This window comes from Achroia grisella, unplaced genomic scaffold, assembly GCF_030625045.1.
Source record: "Achroia grisella isolate CSIRO2021 unplaced genomic scaffold, CSIRO_AGI_Agris_v1 utg874, whole genome shotgun sequence".
Classification (NCBI taxonomy): domain Eukaryota; kingdom Metazoa; phylum Arthropoda; class Insecta; order Lepidoptera; family Pyralidae; genus Achroia; species Achroia grisella.
This window is the reverse complement of record NW_026713051.1, coordinates 2,974,845-3,000,079: the sequence shown is the minus strand read 5'-3', so window position 1 is coordinate 3,000,079 and position 25,235 is coordinate 2,974,845. Positions and strand designations below refer to the sequence as shown.

General features: G+C 32.4%; 1 protein-coding gene across 3 annotated transcripts; it reads left to right on the top strand.

Moving 5' to 3' along the window:
• The first annotated feature begins 902 nt into the window (after positions 1-902).
• On the top strand, positions 903-25,235 carry LOC131852962 (transmembrane protein 198). Of its 3 annotated transcripts, none has more exons than XM_059203717.1 (10): positions 903-1,004; positions 3,056-3,298; positions 4,872-4,982; positions 5,695-5,846; positions 14,982-15,054; positions 17,791-17,882; positions 20,656-20,800; positions 21,217-21,353; positions 21,896-22,093; positions 22,468-25,235. In XM_059203717.1, the coding sequence occupies exons 2-9, from the start codon at positions 3,118-3,120 to the stop codon at positions 22,079-22,081; spliced, it is 1,077 nt and encodes a 358-aa protein (XP_059059700.1). In that variant the 5' UTR covers positions 903-1,004; positions 3,056-3,117; the 3' UTR covers positions 22,082-22,093; positions 22,468-25,235. The 3 variants fall into 3 exon arrangements, with proteins under 3 accessions (XP_059059700.1, XP_059059699.1, XP_059059701.1); XM_059203716.1 differs by lacking the exon at positions 903-1,004 and adding an exon at positions 1,169-1,419; XM_059203718.1 differs by lacking the exons at positions 903-1,004; positions 22,468-25,235 and adding an exon at positions 1,169-1,419 and having other exon boundaries at positions 21,896-22,096.

The following is a 25,235-nucleotide window of genomic DNA, read 5'->3' as shown; positions in this document are numbered from 1 at the left end:
AATTTATTGAAGTACTGATGGATGGTTATAACATACAAAGGAGAGAAACGAACTGCATTAGTATAACTGTGTTACGTATATAATACAGAAGCAAGACAAAATGAACCAACCAGTTTAATTTACAGTCACGCTGAACTACTGCAGTCAGATGAATGTACCTAAGTTTTACAGTTATATTATACTTATAAACTACTAGCTGTCCCGACAAACGTTGTTTTGTCTTAAAATAATAAAAAAAGTTCATTTAGTGGGATGAAAAATAGATGTTGACCGATTCTCAGACTTACTCAATACGTTCACAAAATTTCATGAGAATCGGTCAAGCCGTTTCGGAAGAGTATGGGAACGAAAACTGTGACACGAGAATTTTATATATAAGATGACTTTTAACTTAACTTCATAAAATTGTAATGAAAAGTTTATTGTCAAATTATTAATGAAACATCCGTATATTTTCCGCATTTAAAATAAGTATGGTAATAATAATTATTGACATAAGTGTTATTCAATATATCTGGTGCAGTAAATTAAGCATATAAAATCTTGAACGTACTGTTGTTTTGAATATGTAAAATTTTTCTAGTTGTTAAGATTCATATAATTTAATATGAAGTTAATAATTAAAGAATATAGAAATGTTGACTAGTCCTGTAATGCCATTTTAACCATGACGTTTTATTTTAACATTCATATAATTTAATATGAAGTTAATAATTAAAGAATATAGAAATGTTGACTAGTCCTGTAATGCCATTTTAACCATGACGTTTTATTTTAACATTCATATAATTTAACATGAAGTTAATAATTAAAGAATATAGAAATGTTGACTAGTCCTGAGATGCCATTTTAACCGTGACGTTTTATTATTTATATTACTAGGCGACATCAATCAATTTACTGCAGTGTTATAAACGCATCCCAGGCATCCACACTGGTTCCGGAGCATTGCGGTGACCCGATATCTGAGAGCAGCACGCGACCCACTTAAGCGTATCTGAGGGGTGAGTCTAGGTCTAAGAGTTTAAATTTTCCATTTTCACACTTTATATAAATTATTAAAATGTAAAACCGTTATACGTATTTAATTCTGAGAACCGAAATTACGATTTATAAGACGTAGTCAAGCTCTAGGAGAAAATGAAGTAAAAACTGTCTGACTCTAACTGTGCAGTATTGCACACTAGTCCGTAGCTTTGAGACACAAGTAGAAAACTGGGAAACTCGGAAAAGTGTAGTACCTTTGTTATTTTTTTTTTCTAACTGTAAATACAAAATTTGCACATTTCAGTAAACGTTTTTTTTTGTAATGTATTTATTATTTAAACAATTTTGATTTTCATTATTGTGAACCGTTCATTAGATTGTTTTCTTGGTAATATAAATTAACAATGTGAAATCGACGTTGTTGGTTGAACGGTAAGTTTATAGCCTGTTTACTTTATTAACGTTACAAAGGATTTGTTGGATTTGAAGGTGATGGACTCAATGATATTTTTTGTAGGATTTGATGAACCAATTTTTCATTGACATTTAGTGAAAGTGTATGGAACTGGTTACCATGTACTGCTACAAATGTGCAAATAGTTTTTAACAGTTTTGTTTATATACTTTCCGACATGCTTTTTCCAATATTTATATACACGAGAAGGAGAGTTCATTATTTTAGTAGCTAGATTATAAACTATCCACAATTCTCCCAGCTACCAGTTCTTGATTATTATTGTATGTAGTTTTTATGTTTTTGAGTATTTCAGAAGCATTTTCTCAGACCCTTGTGGTTTTATTCATCCATTAAGAAAAATAAATTGCTCAGGTCCTTAATTTACTTAATTTCTACTTGCCTTTTATGTAATTATAAAAAATATATCTGTTTTTCTGAATTATTGACAACATAACTTGATAGTTTTCTTAATTCAATTTCTGATAACATTTTTATTTTGGCACTACTTTTATAATACACTAATAATCAAGAAAATGAATCACATGCACTCAAAAATAGCTTAATTAAATTTATGGTCTAAACATTAGGCAGCTAAATTTAAATGGTTCTCAATACACTGAAGAACAGACCAGAATTCAAAAAATGTGTCATCATATTTAGACTATAAATATATAAGATTTTCTGCAATGAAACAAATTTTCTGATTACTCATAATCCATGCACATGTTAGTCACTGACAGATGAATCAAATACTAAATTGAATAATTTTTAAATATTGTAATTATTGGCAATTGAATATATAGTAATCTATGTACTCAATAATATTATTAACAGGATTAACATCTAATTATGAACAAAACAAACATACCTACACAGAGCAAAATTAGAACATGCTTTTGCTCTATAATTTATTTATGTATAGATATAGGTACATATTTATTTATTCCATTTAAAGAATCATCAGCATCTTTTGGGGTAAATCTTCATAATGAAAACTGTTAGCCACATTGCCAACAATATATGTCAGTTCAATATACTTGTGGTACAAAACATCAGAATTAATCTGTCACTGTAGTAAGAAACTAATCTAACATGCTCGACTAGTATCTCACCGGTATATATGTTAGAATAGACAAGGGTATCATTCCATATTTTTTTATTGGAATATATTCTCCACCTTCGTTAATTGTTTACTCTAGCAGGATGCCAGTGGAGGATGATAGGATGAGCACGAGGCCAGGTCAGTTGGTTCATCATGATAACAAATCATCATGACAAATTCACCAGGAATTTATTACTATGGTTTCTGGCAAGAGTTATGTGGAGGATAATTTGACTTGGTACAGTGCTACCAATGTAGTAATTAGTTAACATTACCAATAATCCCTTCTCCCCCATCACTGAATATTTATTAATAAAAAAATACAGTAAAAAATAATACATAAACTGTGTTTAAAACTATGTTTACACATAATAAAAACCTAATAATTTGTATTAGTTTAGTATATATTATAACAGTTCCTAGCAACACAATATAATGAACAATGATTTTATTGGTGATGTGAAATCCAATGGCAAATAAGAGGATAAAAATAGGGTAAACATTTTCAGAAATCTCCACAAAGCTGGACATCAACGGGGTATTTGATTTGAAACATCTGAAGGAGAATAAAATGACATCGGTCGGTCAGCTAGTTCCGCAGGTGACACGAGGCCCCCCGAACATGACAACTCCATTCAATGGACCCCACATTGAGGGGTCTTTTTGCACCTCAATTGATTATGATTATGACCCCATTATAAGTGTCATATGTGCTATGTACATGGTTTTTGGGACTGTTTATACACTCTTTGGTGAGTTCACTTTATTCCTATGTACAATTGGAATTTTCTTTTATTATTTGCTACTAGCTGAGGCCCCTGACTTTAGATATACATTCAGAGTAATTCTTTTATGTTTGAACTAATTTGAAAATTGCAAACCAGTTGTCACAACTACACAAATGTACAGACAAAGGGACAAAATTTCTAAAAAATATTCCTTTGATGTTATCAGACAATTTATAATTTTATTTTATTACTACCTGATATCATAACTTTCAATTCCTGGTTTTAAAAATACCATGTATAATTTTTGTCTGTAAATCCGTTGGTATAAAGCAAACACTAAACATTACAGGGAGAACTGCATTCAAATCACTTAAGCCATTTCTGAGAGCCATGAATGCAAAACAGTCAAAATTACTAATAGCTTTTTTTTCTAACATAAAAACAAAGTTGATTAGTTGTTCAGAAAAATATTACCAACCTGAGAACCTTAAATGAGATTTGAACATTTTTTTGTTCTGCATGGGTGAAATGGGTCTTCGATGAAATAAAAAAATGTAAGAGACAAATTTAGCGAATATGAGAGATATTAGCTAAATTTGTCTCTCAAAAGCATTATCATCAGGACATAATGTCTTACTGATTTTTGTAGATCAAAATCTTGTACGTACGTGTACAAGCATCTTCGTACTGTATGCATCCCCCCTCCGATCGATCCTCCGTCCAATTCAAACGGGGATCGAAATTATGACGGCCTGAGCCGAGGTTCGAACCTCGTGACGTGTCCTCAAGCTAAAATATCCGTCAGACGGGTGTTTTCAGGTGCTTTCAGCCACTCTTTCCGCGGGTTTGGAGTGCCATCTGCACTCTCCCCCTATCGTTCGGTGTAGCAGTAAAGGCCAGCTGCGGCCAACAGTATTAGAGTACTCCGAAAAAAAAGTCGGCGTCCCTTAGTACGTGTGTCTCTTTGTGTGTTTGTTACAACATATATCAAAGAGTATTTAGTTTTTCGCTATTTTATAAAAAAGTTTATTTATTATAAAATAGCAAAAAATACATAACAAAAGATTCAACTATAAAAGCATGAACACCAAGTTCTCCATTGTGACAATTCTGTACCACAATGGAGAGACGAAGTGATACCAATGGAGTTTCAATAGACTAGTTACACAGAAACACACAGTTCCCATTGTACAACTAAAACTATGCCACTAACAAAGTTTTAAATGTTACGATACGAGTAACTGCAATTGTATCAACACGCCAGTATGCACAATGCTGTTGTATTGTTTATCTGCTAAAACATTTCTAAACGGCCAAATTGAAAACCAGATACTGTACAACAGATAAACTCAACACTGAATTTCTTTAATAATTTTTATGTCCTTTTAGATGAGGATGAGGTACTATTTTTATCAATTTCATAATCAGTGAATGCAGTTTTCACTAATACATTGTAGTACCCTTCCTTCCTTGTAGCACTTAATGTATATTTGATTCCAATTGGATCAAAACTATAAAATTTATATTATTGTTATGCCGATTATAACAGGCACTCTAAAATATGAATATTTTTTACTGTTCTCATTATATTTTACAGGTTACCGATGCTTCAAAGCCAGTATGTTCCTGACTGGTTTCACTTTTGGTTCTGCTATTGTTTATTTAATATGTCTGCAGGAGTATCTGATGCCACCCTATGGCAATGTAGGTTAGTAATTTAAATATTAAGTAGTCTACGGAGTGAGAATGCAGTCAGTGTACGGCTAGGGGAACAAAGCACGATAAAAATAGCACAAGGAGACTTGTAATAAAAATCTATGCTAACTGCCTGACTAGCAAGGTAATAGTTAGCTGAAATTCTTCTCTAATAAGGAAAGTAAAGTATACATATTTCTTGTGAAATGTTCTGGGTTATTATCCATTATATATTATAAATACGAAAGTGTATCTCTGTTTGTTGCTTATTTATAGACATAGTTTGATGGCTCTTAATGAAACTTGCGAAGATAGATTGTATCATGAGGATGAACATAAGTTATATTTCATAACAAAAAGTACAGACGAAATCGCGAGTAACGACGGGTCTGTTATAATTAAAAAAAGATATTCCTTTTCGTATAATTATGGAACATAAAATAAATTGATTGCACACTGGACTGAATTGAAATTGATAACTATCTCCTACAGACATGAGTACCATGGATATTCACATACTACACTGTAACACCTATGAAGCCACCACGCGGTACTAGTCTTTAGGTTTAAGGACATAGGGTGCATATCCAATAATTGCAGTGTCATAATCCACTGCTCAAAACTGTTATGCAAGCACGATTTGTTGACGGCACCAATGACGGGTCGATATTTAGTAGTTTAAAATAGATAATGTAAATTATTAATTATATAATTTCTTTTCGCAGGTGTCGCATTGTGTGCCGGTCTATTGTTTGGCCTCATTACAATGTTGATACAGTATGTTGGGCTGTTCATGACTGGTTTCCACACCGGCCTCCTCCTGGCTGTAGGGGGCTTGGCCATTTATGACCATTTTCTCGATAGTCGGCCTGCTACAGTAAGTATTAATGTTTTGTTTTTCTTATAAAATATATGTATATTGAGTGAGCGCTCAATGTATGCAGATGAACGGCGAATTGAATTTATCGCGCATCTGCATACTTGATTATGGTATTTCATGTATTGTTTATGACAGGAGTTTAATGATCGTTTGTTCATTTTGAATTTTAACAAGGGGAAGCTACACTATTTTTTTTAAATAGTTCAATGAGTTTTATATTACTGGTATAGCAAAAAAGCTACTCTCCAGATGGTAAGAGGCACTCGTAACCCATATTCATGAACGGCTTCGCCGACATCGCGACTTCAAGTTATGCGCAAGTTATACTTCAAGTTATACTCCCATGGTATATCTTGTACGTTGCCATTCCGTCAAACAAGATGTGAATGCCGTTACCGAGGCATACTGCATTCAATTTTACTGCCCTCAACTCATCCTTAGACTGATACACAGCCAACAATCAAGCTGCTTAGCGGCTCCATGTCCTCAATTCACTCGTAGACTGAAACATGAATGAAGTTTAGCGGCTTTAAATGGTCAGATAGAGGTGCAGATGACTTTGCACATAGACATCTAAATAAAAACCCAATGTAAATAAACAGACTTTAAAAAAAACATTTGAGTTTCCTGCCAGTTCTGGACGGTATGGAAAAAATATAAATACAAAAATTTTCACGTTTATAAGCGGCTAAAATGAATATCCTACAGGAATATATGATTTTTGATTTGTACAAATAATTTTAATATATTTCTATATATCATTGAGTAATTTTTATAGTTTTTTTATAAAGTTGAAAGTATGCGATTCGAGTATGCTATTCGATAACAATATCAATTTCAATCTAATTCAGTAAATACTCATCATACTCTTGAAACGTAATTAATGGTATAAAATAAACCGATTAATCGGAATAGATTTTAGCAGTAGAGTAAACACGCCGAGGTTATTGTTCTTCATCTGTGTAGATGAAGATAGAAGATCTACACAGATCTACATAATTGCATTGCAAAACGCACATCAAATTCCGTGTAATCACACCGGGGAATTTTATCTGTTGCATACAAAAAGTCCTTTGTGCAAACAAAGCAGGACCTCTAAATATTATAATGAAGCGTAGTACTATACTGCGTACACTAACAAGTATATACTTTACTCATAGTGACACTATTGATATAGAGTTTAAATACTTGAAAACGTTAATAATATCAATATAATGTCCAATACATTTTATTATTAGTTACTTTACATCAGTGCGCGCAACTGTAGATACTTATCTATAATAATCCCAGGACAATTCAAACAGGCCATCTGGTCCCAAGTTAAGCTAGCTGAAGCTTGCGTTATGGGTACTAGATAACTGATACAAATTCGTAGATATATATTTTTTCAAAAATACATACATATGTATTTCATTGTACATAGAAAACACTCAGACCGATACAAATCATACTCATAATTACAAATGTTTGAGCCGTGCTAGAATTCGAACCCGCGACCCTCGGAAGTAACACGGTATGCTAAACCACTTGACCAGCGAAGTCGTCGCAGGCAATAATTTATAGTATTATCAAATTGGTGTAGGTGTTGGCTACAACAATGTAACTGCTAGTTTAAAACATGTATGTAGGTGACAGTAATTGAATCTGCGTATGGGATGCACTGGAGCAGTGCATTCGGCTTAACAATGTAATTGCGGCCTCGATTGTTCGCGATTATGTACTACTGTACGCCATGTACAATGTCGAGCGTAATATGTCTGCTTTGATTGTTATTACGTACTGTTTGTAATCCAATAGGTAACAATTTAATATTTTCACTTGAGACTCATGAGAATGATTTCTTTCTTGTCCGCGATGTACTCTTAAACTACTGAACCAATTGCAAATTTGATCCGCATATTGTGTGAAATTTGGTCCAACTTGAAAGATGGGATAGCTTACATCTCAATTTATAGTCGCAATTTTATTTTATTGTAAATGATTTGTCTATTATTAGACACAGCAACGCATGGCCGGGTCTGCTAGTTGATATATATATTGTACCTTTAATGTAGGTAAATACAGTCCTGTCACTGAAGAATTTCTTGAGGACTTTAATACTACAAAAACGGTATTAAACTAGTTTATTTAGAAAATATAGGTATGACAATATTTAGAACGTTCGCGAAATATGACATATTAATTAATAAACGATATATATTATTCCGTTTAATTGGAAACGTTATTTTTTATTGAATTTCCAGTTCAAGGAGACGTCTAGTGTTTCTAAATTCGTAGTAAACTTGAACTCTCATTAAAATAATTGCTGTCCTTCGAATTATTAAATATTTAACACTTCTTGGTTAATTATAAATTTATTAGTAGATTTCATTCGACTAAAGAATGTTTGTAACGTTTTGTAAGTAATATTTTATATGTATTTTAAAAATAATGTTCTGGTAGATCCAACATTAATTGAAATTACATGTATACACTATTTCGTATCTCGATTGGTCTGAAAATTATAGGTCATGACCACACATGTTTTGTGTCTGGCTGTTCCCAGTACAGGCTGTTATTTCAGTTTGAAATCCAGGAAGTCGGTGCACATCTTATTTAAACAAAATACACGGAATTATATTCACTTTTATTCAGTCTTTCATAGATATTTTATAACATAATTTTTTTAAACATCCTTCAAAAGACAAACGCTATATAATTTGTCTGTTATTATGCCATGCTCGACTTGTTTAGTTCACAATGTGAACCATATTCAACGAAACAGAATTTATAATGTTTCAGTGATTCTAAAAATGGCTGCTATTCTATTATGATTATATAATACTAGCCAGCAAAATCGATTCCAATTGATTTTGCTGTAGGCATTTTAAATTGTAACCAATCATGTTCGTACTGAATACTGTTTGCCATTCGACGTAAAATTATAAATTTAAATTATAAACGTCTCATATGTCGGTACAGATTAAATTATCTATGCATTAATAGTATATTTCTTATTCAAAAATAATTACACAATATAAAATAGTTATATGGACGGATATGTTAAAAAATTTCGATTCGACTTCTGAGTCTGACTGACATTTTCGTCTTTTTTGGAACATGCAAAAATGCGATGCCTAAAAGGTGTCCTTTGAGGGATATAACGATCTGATTCGAGTATATTATTTGTAGTTATTACTATTGATAAGAGTATCTTATCACGTGCAATACAAACGCATATTACTAATTTACAGAAAAGTACAGACACAAACATTGTCAAGTGATATGTTGTATGCAACATGAGCCAACATTATCGATACTCTGTAACAGACAGTTTGAATTGTACCTAATCGCCAATTTAGTATTCATATGCAATAATGATAGAGTAGGTATTATTGATACTGGGAATATTATGATTATAGTCGCAATTTTATTGATATTTTTCTATATCATCATTATACTGACGGCCTCGGTGATCTAGCGGTTTAGCATACCGCTTTACTTCCCATTGCTGCGGGTTCGATTCCCACGGCACGGTGCAAACCAAGTATTTGATCCCAAGTGAATGATTATTTGTTTCGGTCTAGGTGTTTTTTTTATGTATGTATTTAAAAAAAATCTAAGAAATTATATCAGACGGCGCTGTGTCAATTGTCCAGGGTTATTTATTTATTATTTATATTATAGTTGCCTTTTGTACGTATTACTATATTATTTGGCTATTAGTAAGTTTTTTTATGTGGAGTGGCAAACAAGTCGACGGCACACCGAATGCCAAATGGCAACCGTCGCCAATCATCGTTGAAATAACGTTAAGAAATAATTGCCGTGGTACTTTCACGCGTTGCTAAGAGGATTGAGATGTCATTTTGGTCGTATATAATATGATGCGTTTAATTTACTAATTATTATCTGCGTCTTTGTCTACTTTGCTGATAGAAAAGATCGCCTGTACTTTCTCGAGATACAATCTATTTTTTTTATATAGATCGAGTGGCAAACAAGCTTATGTTTCACCTGATGGATGTGGTACTCGTCGCCTATATACACGAACACAATTCACAACACGGACATCGTGTCATGTGAAGCCCGTGATACCGAGTGGACTATGATATCAGCCTCCATATCCTCTTAATCTATTTGACGTATCTCATCCTTCAACAGAAATGCATATTACAATTTCCAATAGTGAAATGTTATCAAAGATATATAGGTAGACAGACACTTTAACATAGATATATGCGACTGTAAAATAGGTTTAAACTAACTGCAGTGAGCACTTGACTTGGATGGATTAGTGGGTAGTGTGTAGATCGCGAACGAACTTGTTCCGAAGAGCGATCCCGAAACTAGTTCTCAGTTTTTTGCTCTTTAGCTTGTTTAATACATTGCAAAAGGTTTTGCTAAAATAACTCTTCGTTCCGGGAAAAATAGGAATATGCCTAAAGATTAAGTAGCCTACTGCTATTTGTTTCACTAGAGTTGAGTACGAACGAACTAGAACGCTGCGAACTAAATTGAGCGATCCCAGTCGCGAACTATTACATGCAGGACTACACTGCATGCATCGTTGATCGCCTATTGACTCGGTCGAGTATTTGAGCGTTATAAACACGCTGATTCGATTCCTCGCTACACATAGAGCCAGCTACACTGCTATACCGCCGGTTCGTATCGGGTTTCACTTTTTATGTGCAAACACATGGCGAAAGGCGTAGTTAGGAAAATGGAGTAGATATACATTTTTAATGATTGTGAATTGAGCTTTACTGTATAGTATAGGCATGACAGCGGGTACTGATAGGAGTAATTGGAAGGGGAACGTTCTAGATAATCGGCGGACGGAGGTGATTATGATAACCTCACCTTTAATTTATATTATACATGGTATTTAATAAAGTCGAAAATATTATAAAACGATGCTTAAAACGTGGAGACAGCGATAAGCTATTAACCTCCTATGCTACCAATTAGAATGCGAAAACACGTGAGAAAATGAATGGCACACTACAATGGGAATAATAATTAAGAGCATAATGATATTTTATTTTCTACTAGCGATCCGCTCCGGCTTCACACGGGTTCTCAAAAATCAGAAATATAAACATGTCGAACGACCAATACATAACTTTGATCTACTGTAAACAATTTCCGCAGCTTATGTGATATAGGGATTTGTTTGTATTTTTTTACACTTTAGATTCAACATTTTCATGTTGGTCTACCTGATTACCTATGGACCTATGTTTAAATGGGATAATGTAGGATTCTAATAGTAAATGACTTTTTATAATCGGTCTAGTAGTTTTGGAGACTATTCAGTGCAAACAAACACAATCAAATCTTTCCTCTTAATACTCTCGGTATTACATTTAATTAAAGTTAAAACACGAGTCATCACAGATAAATAATTAAGTCAATTTTGGTTTATATATAGAAATCCAAGTATGTACTGGCGGTTAATAAAACTTGCAATTTATTTCTAAATATAAGTGATAATAACAAATGCATTCCATATTAAAAATATGATTTTGGATGAATACGAGTGCGCTTGTACTTACGTTATCTAAATGCCAAGCACTTACTACATTATACATATAAAATGTACATTAACAATCGATCGGCCGGTAAACATAAGCTTAGTATCTGCCATTAGTCAGCCGCAATAAATCGTAGATATAATATAAGCCTAAACGAACAATGTCTGTATAGTAAAACAATATTTAAAAATAATTGGGACGTACTATACTTATACTACCGAAATAAAAATCAGGTATTCATTTCAGAAACTGCTTAACCGTGTGTTATTTGTATTTCCTTGGCGACTTGTGGTAAGTTTCCGGTAACATTTAGTGTTTCTTTCAGTCCAACAGATAAATAAATAACCCTAGGCAATTAACACAGTCTCACGGTAAGCAGAACTTGTGTTATGGGTAGTAGACAACTGCTACAAATACTTAGTTTTTTTTTGTAAAATATACATGATATATACATACAAAACATCACTCATGAATTCAAATGTTTGCACCGTGCGAGGAATCGAACCTGCGACCATCGGAAGTAAAGGTGGTGTGGTAAACTTCATGACGACAGAGACCGTCTAACAGATATAAAAAATTGTAGCCTATTGTTATTTTATGTAATAATTAGAGTGTTATGTAGCTCAGTTCGCGACAGGGGACAAGAATGTCAATCGACATTGGAACTGACTGTACCAAAGGTTGTGGTGAAAGCAACAAGCTATTAGTGAAAGTGCAGCTGAGCGTAATTTTTTAATAACATCCACTTTTCATTAGTACAGCGAATAAACGTTTGACATTAGCGGACAAGTGTTCCTGTTCCGTTTGTATATGGCAAGGAATAACTGCAACTACTTAAATTTGACCGTATTTTGTAATTAATTAAGTATTCTTTTCAATAACCGTGTCGCGTTCTGCTGGCGTAGGACTTTTTTTTAATGGGTGATAATGGAATGGTGCACCCGCCTGCGCTAACGATTTAGCTAGAAGGGCACCAATGGAGGATGATAACTTGAAGAAGGTCAGATCAGTTAGCCCATCATGATAAATTCACAAGGAATTTATCACGACGGTTTCCAGGGGAACTGCGAGGAGATGAACCTGACATGGTACATTGCTGGTAATGGGGTCATGAGCCGACATTACAAGCACTTACCCCCGCTGGCGTAGGATTATAATTGATGAATACATTATTGATGTGTACCTATTTTTTTATGTAATATTAATGACAAATGATCTGATAAATCTCCCCGTGGTAAGAGACAAAATATCGCCTATTTTATGCTCGCGGTAACAAAGCTAGCGATTAACGGCTATAGTAGGTACGACAAAGGTACCCAGGTACAGGACTTTGTCAAATTTGGACATACTACCTACAGAAGAAAAAACCTCTCGCTTTATTAGATTCGCAGTAAGCCGGCCTATTAGTTTCTTTATTGTCAATGTGTTGCTCTAAATTTATCTATCGCGGCTAAAGCTATTCCGAAGCTATGTCAATTTGAACGTATATTTTCTAAATCGTGCTTCGCGATATATTTGCTAATTGTAATAATTGGTTTTTATTACAATGTGTTGTACTAAATCCTTCAGGATAGACGTCGAGAGCAAATGAATAAATTGATAAAATTTATAAAATAACTGTTAATAATTTTGACATAATTTTATATGATATCAATAGGGTTTCTACATTAATTTTTGTCGGTTTGAAACATATGTTTCGATGAGACTAATATTTGCCCTAGGTCGAAATTATTTGTCTCAGTAGTATTAAAGCTATAAACATAAGGTCTATATTGGTAATATACTTTGTTATTTCGAGCAACGTATAATTTAGTTTTATTACAATGTATTTCAAGTATATAAATATACACCTTGTTTTATAAATATAATTTATTCTGCTTGCGACATCGTATAATTGTCCGTGATAAAAGTTATGTTCTACTAGATGTGCCCGCGGTTTCACCCGCGTCAAACCGATCCGTTCAGTAGTTTTGTGTAACAAACAACAACAATAAACGTCCATACTCACAAACTTTCGCATTTAGACATATATATATTGAGATTAATAAGTATATGTCTTTTATGAACATCTTTGTTAAAGTCTTTGGTTAGGTGTGAAAGCGTACCAAACAAACTCATATTATTACTTATAATATTAGTTACAACCCATATAATTCTAGGCAAAATCCTGTGCTTGGCGTTTTCAATTGTGAATTTGTTTATAGAGTAACGAAAAACTCAATAAACAACGCTTGCGTTAATATAAGAATCTTATTTTTATTGTAATCGTCCTAAAAATATATAGAAAGTACAACTTTTATTTCCGTTCAATTTTATTATTGAGACACAAAATATATAAAAATATTTTGTGTCTCAATAATAAAATTCTCTCTGAATATAAACATACATTAGTATCTCGAGCGAAAGTATTAATTCAATTAATTAATAATGCCAATTTAGAAACTAAGATACTTGTTTTTATGTGTATATTTACCGTTGGAAAGCTAATTTGTCATTTGGTCATTAATAAATACGTTATTTATGGATATAGTTTATATCTACATAATGTGGATAATAAATCGTTAAAGACTTGTTTTGTTTTTTCACATCACTATTCTAATTACTTATTAATGCATTTTAAGCCATTTGACGGACAAAGGATTCTTCTGAGGCACCGTTATTCCTTTATGAATATTAAAATAGCGCTGCAACAGAAGAGTCTTTATTTGTTTTCTACAATATTTACCTAAAATGTATCATTATCTGGAATAAATAAAGTAGCATTTCCTTTGGTACTTAAGAATAGGATTATTAATATTTGTGACGTTTCAAAGATCTTAAAATACTACTTTATACGAATCATAACAGTATTTGCTTTGTACAATCCAACGATGAACAAGCCTAGTTCTTTATTATTTCGTCCCAAAGGAAGATTCAGCTGATTCTACAAAGCAACTACACTTATAACTTGAATGGTGAATAGGGAATATAACTTATATTTCCTTTTCACACAGCAAGCGGTAATCAATATATATCATATGTGGACAAATTAAGCATACAATTCCTTCTAAAATGCATTAGGAAGTCAATAGGAGAACAGACTATTCTGTTTTCTTCACTACAGCCCTTTTCTTGATATCAGACAGTGTAAGAAATCTCAAAGTAAAATAGCTAATCTTTTTTATCATTACATACGCATAATAAAATTGTAAAATAGTGACAAGGCAAGAACTGACTGTTTTTGTATTAATGTTTCCTATAAAAATGACGGAATTAGGAGATTAAAAATTTCAGAATATGTTATTAATTATGAGGCGTCTCAAAAAGGCTAAAGAAAGAGAAAGACTGGGAGAAATACTCCCCAATAGCAAGTTTCTATACGCCGCCTATAATTATATAATGAATTTTTAATCAAATCATAGACGGCGTCATATAGTTGTTTTATATATTGTAATCGTTTGATGACCAGCACTGGACCGTGGTCTACATGATATCTAGGACGGCACTAATTTTCTCATATAATACAATTATCCGCACATTTTTATTTAGGGCGCTATGATAGTAATATTCCCTTAGGACGTTCGGGTATTCTAGCAAATTGTATAACGATATATAATGTCATATATTGTTTCAGTATTGGCTATGTGTGGTGGCATTGCTTGGTTCCGGGATATTCTTTGCTGTCATCAATCTATACTGGAAGAAGGGTGAGTTATTTATATCAATTGAAAGAGTAAACAGTGGTTACAAGTAAGTGGTCACTTATTTACTTAAGAACAATGTTGCACTGATTTACAGTCGCAACAATTGCCTATAGATAAGGACAACACCGGAGACATCATAAACTGTTTACGTCAGTGGTACAGTCACCTCCATATATATTGTTGGGTCTAGAATGGTTAAAAATAGTTTATGGAACACTTCTCTGGAATGACTATCAGAATAACCATATTTTTACAATCAACTTGTTATCTATGTATTTGTAAAATGTTTCGGTTTTAAATGAGGCACTATAATTAATTTTCTTATACATATAATTGATGATTTTGCAGACGAAGATGTATATTTGTGTATTTTTTATTTAGAAGGTTTACCAAAATATTGTAGATTCGAATATTTTTGAAACCATTGTTACTGTTGTTGATGTTGTGTTACGTTGTATAACATGTTTGTGAGTCTGATTGTATCAATCATATAAATCGTCCTGACTATTATCTAATAGAAGCATCTGTCATCCTTCAATCTGAAACACAAATATACGCTTGCTATTTGACCTCAGAAATAGAATGCGACAAAGGTCTTGTGGCCTGCAATTTTCCAATGATTATTTAATATCCTGTCGTTTATCATTCAACACTTGAGATAAACTCAAGTATCGTATTTTTCAATTGATGTAGTCAGCATTAATAATAGCCTTGGATCAAATGTATTACATATGGCTGTCATCTGAAACACGTATTGAGACATGTACATGTCTATTCAAATATTTTATGCTTAAAAATGTACGTGATATTTCATTTACAGAATACGTATTATAAATCAAGATCTATTTATATTTTTTGCCTTGACTGTATTACATGTGAACTATTTTGTTAATACGAGTAGTGGTTTTCCTGCCAGTTGTGAGTTCGATTCCTGCCTGCCATAGTAAATGAAGGTTGCCCACTAACCGTACTTCTACATTAAATTATTATTGCGAAGGTAACGAGGTACCAAAATAGTCTGTTTTCAAATTGTTTCCCGGTATATGTAATTATTTAGAATACATAATGTGTATTTGAACCAACCGTAATTTAAAATAAAGTGTTCATATTCCGACTCAGTTGTTAAAACAATCTTAATTCGTGATGAAAGGTCGTATTCAGTAACACCAAAATAATATTTCGACAATGAAATAAATGGTATATTTATTTTTTTATACTAGTTACTCTAACGTGATTTATACCTATAGCGCAGTTTTAGTAAGTACAACTATATTTTGAAATGTTAGATGCAATTAGTCAATCATTTTTAAATTAATATCGCGAAAATTGCAGACCTTTGGTTAGGATGGTATGGATTGCATGATTACATCAAATTTAGTTTTCCTTAGATTTCCTAAATTTAAAAAAACAATTGATATTAAATACTTTACGTTTGCTACATGATTTTTGAATGATATTATAATGTTAGAGGACGTTAAGTAGCTTTTTTCCATAACACTTATTTTAGTAGTACTGATATTGTATCATACATATATCATATACTCTATACTTTAGAATTAACCGAATATATGACAGACTTGCTAATTATAATTTAATAATTTATAATTTTTTATATTACATAATTATACTGCCAGTAAATTAATGACTATTTTTAATGTAAGTTACATACATGCAAAATTGTTCTACATTTTGTAATTAATGACAAGAAATGAATCTAGAACGGCTAATAGTCATTTTTATTTATAAAAGAAAATATCTGAATTTAATTAATAAGAAGAATACTAAGTAGTTGCGACTTGTGTCGTTTTTTGTCAAATTTTGACAGAAAGAGAAAATGATAGTAATTTATAAAAATAATAATTCTTTATTATGAATCTTTGTAGTGTTATTTCTGACTTGTTTTTACATCAATATACCCGGCTGTTTGTTATTAACTATTAAGCTCTCCCAAACATCTTAAAAGAGAGTATGAACTCGACCCTCAGTTGCGATTAACCACTGTCATTGCCAAATAGCAATCTCAGAACTTTGAAATAACTTGTTATAATGCTTACTTTAGACATTTTCAGAGTATATATAGGTCATATACACTGCACAAACCTGTATATATAAATTTGAATCCGTCTTGTTAAGTCTACAAGACTTGCGGTGATAAAAAGTAATTGTTAATAATTTATTTGTAAATAATTCTTGTAATAATATTGATGATCATTATTTTTATTCTGCGAACCATACACAATTTTTTTTAAATTATAAATATATAGTACAGCCATACACCGTTCAAAGTGTTCAAATGGTTTAATTCCCGGACAATACAAATATTTATGTGAATGTGTTGGCGACCGACCGCCACTAACTGTTTAGATATTTTTATTATGTTTAAGTTTATATTTTTAGAACAATTCTTTTATTTGTCATGTTATTTCATATACTTCACTTTATTATTGATTCATTGTCTTTTAGGTAGTTCGTAAATGTATTCCAATATATTATATTATATCATAAACTACGTGTTTTCATCATTTAGACACCCATACGGTCCACCGATCCATTACAATGAGTTTATCTTGTTATTTACAATGTTTGTAATTACTATATACATAATCTTGTATATGTATTCACAAATGAATAATTTAAGTATGTATCGAAAGGTAGATATCGATAGATATTACAAGCTTAGCTCTGCTTATTCTGGGATTGTGTTGGATTCTTTATTTATTAATAATGTTTTTATTTCAGCTCTCACGATAATTGGTACGAGTGTGTACGGGGGCGCGGTGATAGCGACTTCCTTAGACTACTTCTTTGAAAGGATGGTGATGCTCAAATGGGTCAGTATAATGTTCTATTCCGTTCTATTATTCTACATGCTCAACGATCTAATGGTTGCATCCTGATTAGCGTTGAAAATTCTGATAATTGTGAAGCTGCTTTATCAAGATGCTTGACCATATATCAGGACATATTTATTTATTTAATTCAGGCTATTAATTGGCCGTATTATAAATATCTTACAGACTAATTGAAGACGAAACGCCACTGCACATCCTATGTGGTTGTAGCCCACTCATACATAAACGAAATATCTCCTTTGGAAAGTTTACATCCTTTCCTAAGGAGATAAAAACAAGAATAACCGTCAATTTTTGTCCCTGACGGATCTAGGTAGCGAACTTTGAAAAGGGCACAATACATCTATGTAGGTCGCAGTGCTACAGGTCTATGCATCTGACAATAACCCAAACAACCCAATAAAAAAAAACATACATATGAATGATTTTGAAATAAATATAGGTGTGGTCACGACAGTGATGACGGCAATCTGCCAGTAGTCCTCCTTTATGAAAGTGGTCAGCATGTTGGTGAGGACTCGGGCCACAAACGCCTTGAAACTCCCGTTAATATATAGTTTTTGTCTAATACACCTTAATATAGTCATTAGCAAATTAGGTCGGAAGATTTTAAGTGTGTTTTGAGTGCCATCTGCATCTGCACTCGTCCCCATCATCCGGTGAAGCTGTAAAGGACAGTTTCAAAGGACGACCAACAGCATTAGAGTAGTCCGAAAAAAAATTTTAACAAGTTTTAATTTCAAGTTAATATAAAAAATATATGTTTGTCGTAAATGGCGCCATATATATCATACCATTAGCAGTGGTGTACATACTATATTTTCGATTGAGAACACAATATTATGAAGTTATATGTATATGTAACTGCAGTTTTATCAAATACTACCGTACTAGATGATGTTCATACTATAAGAAGCATTTTTTCAGCACCTAGATTATTCCATATTCTAAATTTAGATTTACGGTTGTTATAGTCTCGATATAGTGCAGTGAATAATAACTATAACTATACAGGAAACTGCGCATGATGCCGTCATGTAACGTCTATTCAATAGGCTATTACTGCAACTGCATCAATTACTGCTATACAGGATGACGTACAGACTGTATAAAGGTCACACCTAGGCTTGGATCACTAGGAATAAAATAATTTCTGTATGTCACAGTGATACTAATGTTTTTTTAATACTGCTTCTTAGCATAGATTAATTTGAAAGCGTCGTTAACATGTGAAAGTTCTTCTCGCTGAAAACAAAACATTTTTTTGTGTATATGGATTCTATTTTAATTCAACTCAAATAAGAGCGTTGCCAACTCTTATAAAACGTATTGTTAGATGCTCTGTGGATGACTTATTATCAAAAATATCGATAAGATATATCCAGCAGCAAGATAATTCCTTATTTTAAAATTGGAATTATTGTTTCGTTTTAGCTTTGAAATAAGTGGCCACTTTGAAAATCTTTAGCTTTGTAATAAGTGGCCAGTTTGAAAATCTTTCAGTATGGCCTACTTATACTCGGAATAGTTTAGACATATTTATATTTGAATAAAATAAGGTGCGAATGTTTATGGCTATAAATAGAAGATGACTTACGTTGGCACGGAAAGCAATAAATCAGTTTCATCGTCAGAAACTTATACCTATCCCATCCAATTTTGGTTTTATAATTTCTATCTCAAGTAGGTATTTATATTATTATAACTGTATGAATTTTGTTGCTGTTTGCTTTATAATATTATCATATCTAGGATTCTATTTTTAAACTAGGTTACTAATGTATATGCAGAAAGAGCCGAGGGTAATGACATCTATCTGAAACATGTCTTATGCACTATATTGATTCCGGAGACTTCTCCCCTCGACCTTAGATAGCATTTGTGATTGTTATATTGTTATTAATATATCATCCTGTCATCCTTAACTAGTGCACCGCCATGTCCAATGTAAACCATTACGGTACAATTACTATTTTATTTTCACAATAAAGAAAAACAGGTAAGGATAGATGATGATTAATTTTACGAATTTTTATAAATAAAATATATACTTTCAGGATTAGTATCTCAAAAATAGCAGTTAATTATTAACTGTCGGAAAACCTACCACCGTCACTCCGATTTATTTTATTTATTATGATTGACTCTATCACTAGATTTACCAGAGATTTAAATAAATACAAAGTTTTTTGTTTCGACTAAATCTGAACTCATGACCTTGCCGGAATATTAAACCATCAGACTAAAACACTCTACTGTCGAATTTAAAATAGATATAATTATTTTTGTTTACAGAAGTTTCTATTGGGTTATATAACATATAATTGACTATATTTATCTAATAGAGATGGCAAACAAGCTGACAAAACAAGTAATGGTAATATTAAATGCGAATAGTTTTCGGCTGCGAAACAATACTCCTGCGTTGCTATTTTGGAAGACTAATATGTTATACTATATACCTAAGCAGTACTGGACAACTGCGACAATTCGCATACCATTCTGGAATACTAAAATATTAATGACTAAATATCCTTCCTGTAATTTAACTGCCTTATCTAATTCTACAATCGACAGCTTACAGAACTAACTAAGCCAAACAGTTTAGTTGAGTAATAAATAGGTGAGACTGGGTACCTCAGTCTCACCTATTTATTACTCAACAGGTGTTTAGTTGTTTGAACAATATAATCCTGAATTACGAATAACGTTGCTACCTGATTTGTAATAAGAATAATAAATATAATTCCAGTTATGGGAACGCGCAAAGTTGGAGCCGGTCGTGCTACCACCGTGCCGACTGTCGTGGTTGACCCTCGCTGCATGGCCTGCCGCTGCGATCGTTGGGCTTACAGCTCAGTGCGCGCTCACAGCCACCGGAATATTCCATGAGCAGAGTGAGTTATATATATATTACTAACTGTGCCCTCGGTTTTATCCGCGTATAATTTCAATATAAAATATAGCATATGTGTTATTCCGATGCATTAGTTTACAGCAATATCTGTAAACTTTCATCGAAATACGTTCAGTAGGTTTGCGTGAATGAGTAACAAACATCCATACTTACAAACTTTGGCATTTATAATATTATTAAGGTAAACGTATTTCATTTTTTATTTATCAATTATTTTCAGGTCATATCTTGAAGATTTGACCTGAAAATAATTGATAAATAAAAAATGCCCTTTATTAGTCACTTTAGGTTTTAAATCTGTAATTAAATCTTAGAACTGCAATAATTAATATTAGGTTCTCATTTGAACTGCAATCATTAATTTGTAATGGCACCTTAATGATTCAAATATGACAGGTATAAGTGCACAAAAGCGTCGCCTGAAAGCGCAGCAGGCGCGGCCCGTAACCCGCGAACAGCGCGCCGAGATGAAGCAACGCAAGTACAGATATTTGTACCAAGTGCGTACCGCACACGGTGACGTCATCTCTCAAGTAAGTTATAAGAACTCATATTTTTCTAATAAACACGCTTTTCTTATACGTATAGAAACCTTTTCTTTTACGTATAGAAAGAAATACATAGTATATATAGTCTGAAGGAAAAATACTAAATGACTAAATCTCATAGCATGGCAATAGTTGTTCATACACGAGATAATCATTTAATGTTAGACATAGATACTTACATGAGTAAATAGTGTAAATAAACTAAATGTAAAAAAAGAAATTCAGTTAAATTTCTTGCCAGAGTTTCTCGATGGATTCTGTATACGGAGCTGGACAGTAGGGAAAAAATTTTAATACAAAATAATCGACGTACATAAGCAGCTAAAATGTCCTATATGTATAAATAGTCTGGATCTGGTCAAGATCACTGTAAGGAGTTGGATACGAGCAGTGCACTTTGGGGCAAGCTTTTATTCAGCAGTGAATGACTTCCGGGCTGAGATAATGATGACGAATAAATATTTTTTTGATTTGATTTGTATACCCAGAATTTTGTAATAAATTTGTTTTTTATGTTATACAAATAGTCGTACGTGCAAGCTCTGCAAAAGAAGGCTCAGTGTGGCAATTGGAGTGGCAGCAGCGGTTGTGCCGGGGGTGAATGCAGCACCTTGCAGAGTGATTCTACTCACCTCACGGTTCTGGCTGGATCCGAGCACGCACCGCCTACAGACTCGGACGATGATCTCAATCAAATACGCGCCGTGCATTAGTGCGGCACGCAGGTATGTTTTCAATTCAATCCGAGACGGGCTGAGCTGAGTTTGGAATCCCTAGCGGTGCCTTCAGACTGAAGTTGTCGACGTTATCTTCAGGTGGGAGAGTTGGTTTCAGCAGCTCCATAAGTCCTTCCCCGGTAAAGAGTGCCATAAGCACTCGTGTCATTAAAATCCGTTCAACCGTTTAGTCCTGAAGTAATAAACAAAGTGACACACTTACGCATTTACAATATGAATTATATCTAAACGAATGGCACTTGGTCTTCTTTGAAATTTTAATTCGTCGAAATAGAAAAGTCCCTTATGTGAGGATGCATAGATATGTATTTAAATATAAAATATGTGAGACATATTTAAAATCATTGTTATTTATCTTTCAGGTAAAAAAGTTTTATCAGACGGAGGGTTGGAGGTTTATTTTTAATCTATGTGTATCCAGTATTTTAAGAGAAACCACTCATATTATTATTATTATTATTGCATATTATGACTAGTTATTATTAGTAATCACATTTTTGTATTCAATGTGAATTATTATATTACAATTATATTATACTTGAATTTATGTAAGTAACGGAGTTCAAGACCTAATACTTCGTTTAAAGGCATCTTATATATTTTTGTGAAAAATATAATAAGTAATTGTGATGAAGATTCTGACGAACATTCCAATGATGCGATTGTAATGTGAATGATAATCGAAACTAGAACGTTGACACCGCCCCTCGTAATAAATATAAGCCCTAATCACTGCCACTAACTTTTTTATAACTCATTTTATAAAATTACGGTCTTGAACTCCTTGTAATCGATATGGTTGTGTTTATTTCGATGATGGTTAATTTGGAATTTTATAATTGTAATTTTACACTACGATTTAATTGTATTGTAATTGATTATTTGATAATCTGAATGTTACATTGTAATAATTGAGATAAAAATGGAATTTTAATGTTGCAGTTTTACAAATACTGTACCGATGGTCGGTCTTAAGTTTCGATGTTTTGACAATATAAATATTAGACAGTGGCTAGTACAATTTATCGCTGAACAAAGTATAATATGGTATTTTAATACGCGTCAAATTCGAATATATTAAGATTTGTATTAGATCGTTTCGATAATAGATGTATTATCTGTTAACGTTATAGATTGGTAAAGTAATGATTAGAGCGAGACCACAAGGCAAATTACAGGAGTGCATGTGTAATGTAGATAATATTTCTTAGTTGAATACCATCTAGGTATCGCTCATTTAAATATATATTGAAATTTTGCTTTTGTGACACCTAAATGTATTTATTATGAAATTCAGCAAGAAATCTCTTTCATTGAATACTGACGCCGCGCCGGCTCAATATACATATGCTTGGAAACATATGCATTTGGTATTGTCTGTTTGTCTTGCTCTAACCTGCAGACTGTTATTTGTTTTACAGTTTGCATTGCTGATCTATGTAGGTAATATGTCTATTATTTCGACATTTTTTAATAGTTGTCAATAAATAGATGTGCGATATTGAATGCTAGTTGCTTCTACCGATAGAGAAGGATTATTGGTACAAAATTATACAAGTACAGTTTAGCCTTAAGATCACTAATTGGACGCATACACCTACCTATAATGTATTTTACATATTATTTATGCGCGTAGCCTACGTTTAATATTTTTATTATTATTAATATAGGATTACTGTTTTCTTGCCAGACATGTACTATATGAAACATTTCTTCTGTCCACTTTCGTCTCATTTCTATATGCTTTAGTTTATGAGGAAGTGTTTGAGGCGGCACTATGAGATTTGGTTTAGACGAACGGGGAACTCTTATGAAGAGTATGTAGTTAGAATTAAGAGAAAGTTATTGTGACAGCTTTATGTAAAAGATTGTTCGGTTATATTTTTATTTATTCACAAGTCCGTATGAATGACTTAATTTTTGTAATAAATTATGAAAATGCAAAGCATGAACGCTTGTAAAAGCTGTATTGTTTATGACTCGATATAGAGTTGTGCACTCGAGCGCAGTTATTTGGTGTGTCTCAACAAATTAGGGAAAGAAATCTTGTATGAAATACAGTTCTATTGTGGTCCATTTATAAATTGTGGTAAACGCCGTGCTCTAGTGCACAGTAAATATTAATTTCTATTCAGCATGTGATAAGTTTGTTATTTGGCCAAAGTTTATTTTAGTTCTAGCAGCGCTATAAGCATAATACATGTTTTATTGTTTAATTTAGATATCTCATTTTGACAAGCACTATTTTTTAAATTGTTAATAGTAATATAAAATTATAATATATTTTATAAATCGTGATACATTAAGTGAATAATTTGTTCAGTGAACTGACGGTTTGTTTTTAAACAACATGTAAAGGTATTTTCAGTAAGTGAGAGATAATAATTTTGATTTAGTGACGTCAGTTCTTGTGAACAGTTGAATGGTAATGGGAGACATAATATGTATATATCGTAATTGTAAGGTAGAGATAGAGCATAGGAAAAAGATGGCGTATCTTAGACTTTTACTATATTTCTCTCTATCTATAAGCATTGTCCACTCAATCGCTCAATTTCTAGTCTTATTTAATATAACATCTCCCACAATAGTGATACTTTATACATCACATTCGCGTACAAAGAGTTTAATGTTTCCGTACAAACAAAAAAAGTAGTTCCATTATTGACTATTGTTTTTAATTTATTTATGACCGTGGATACAAGTTCTTCAGTCAAAATATTAGAGACTGCGTAATACGGAATTAGATATGCTAGTGTTTACATTAGCTCTATTCACATATTTTTGAAGTTATTATGTACGTATATTTTCTATTCTATCTTTTTTTAACTTTTTATTATGTTTATTACAAACTAAAATATTAGCCATGTCTTTATTTAAATTTTATTAAATACTTTGTTAATTATTTTACGTTATAAAAAATGTTATGTTTATTACTGCGGCGGGTGGTCAAAAGTTTTATTGTAGAGGTCTACGTATAAATGAAGTGTCATTGTAGGCATTTATTATATATCTGTTTTTATAAAACAGCATTCGATTATGTTAATTAATTACCCATATAATCAGTTTATTGTTATATTATTTAATATAATTTTAATTTTGTAATCGACATGTATCCCTTTATAATTTT

Bases quoted from the DNA above. Each gene is read 5' to 3' on its own strand.
- LOC131852962 (XM_059203717.1), top strand. From the start codon at position 3,118: ATGACATCGGTCGGTCAGCTAGTTCCGCAGGTGACACGAGGCCCCCCG. The intron at 3,299-4,871 runs GTGAGTTCACTT...TATATTTTACAG, and splicing joins GACTGTTTATACACTCTTTG to GTTACCGATGCTTCAAAGCC. The intron at 21,354-21,895 runs GTAAGTTATAAG...TTATACAAATAG, and splicing joins ACGGTGACGTCATCTCTCAA to TCGTACGTGCAAGCTCTGCA.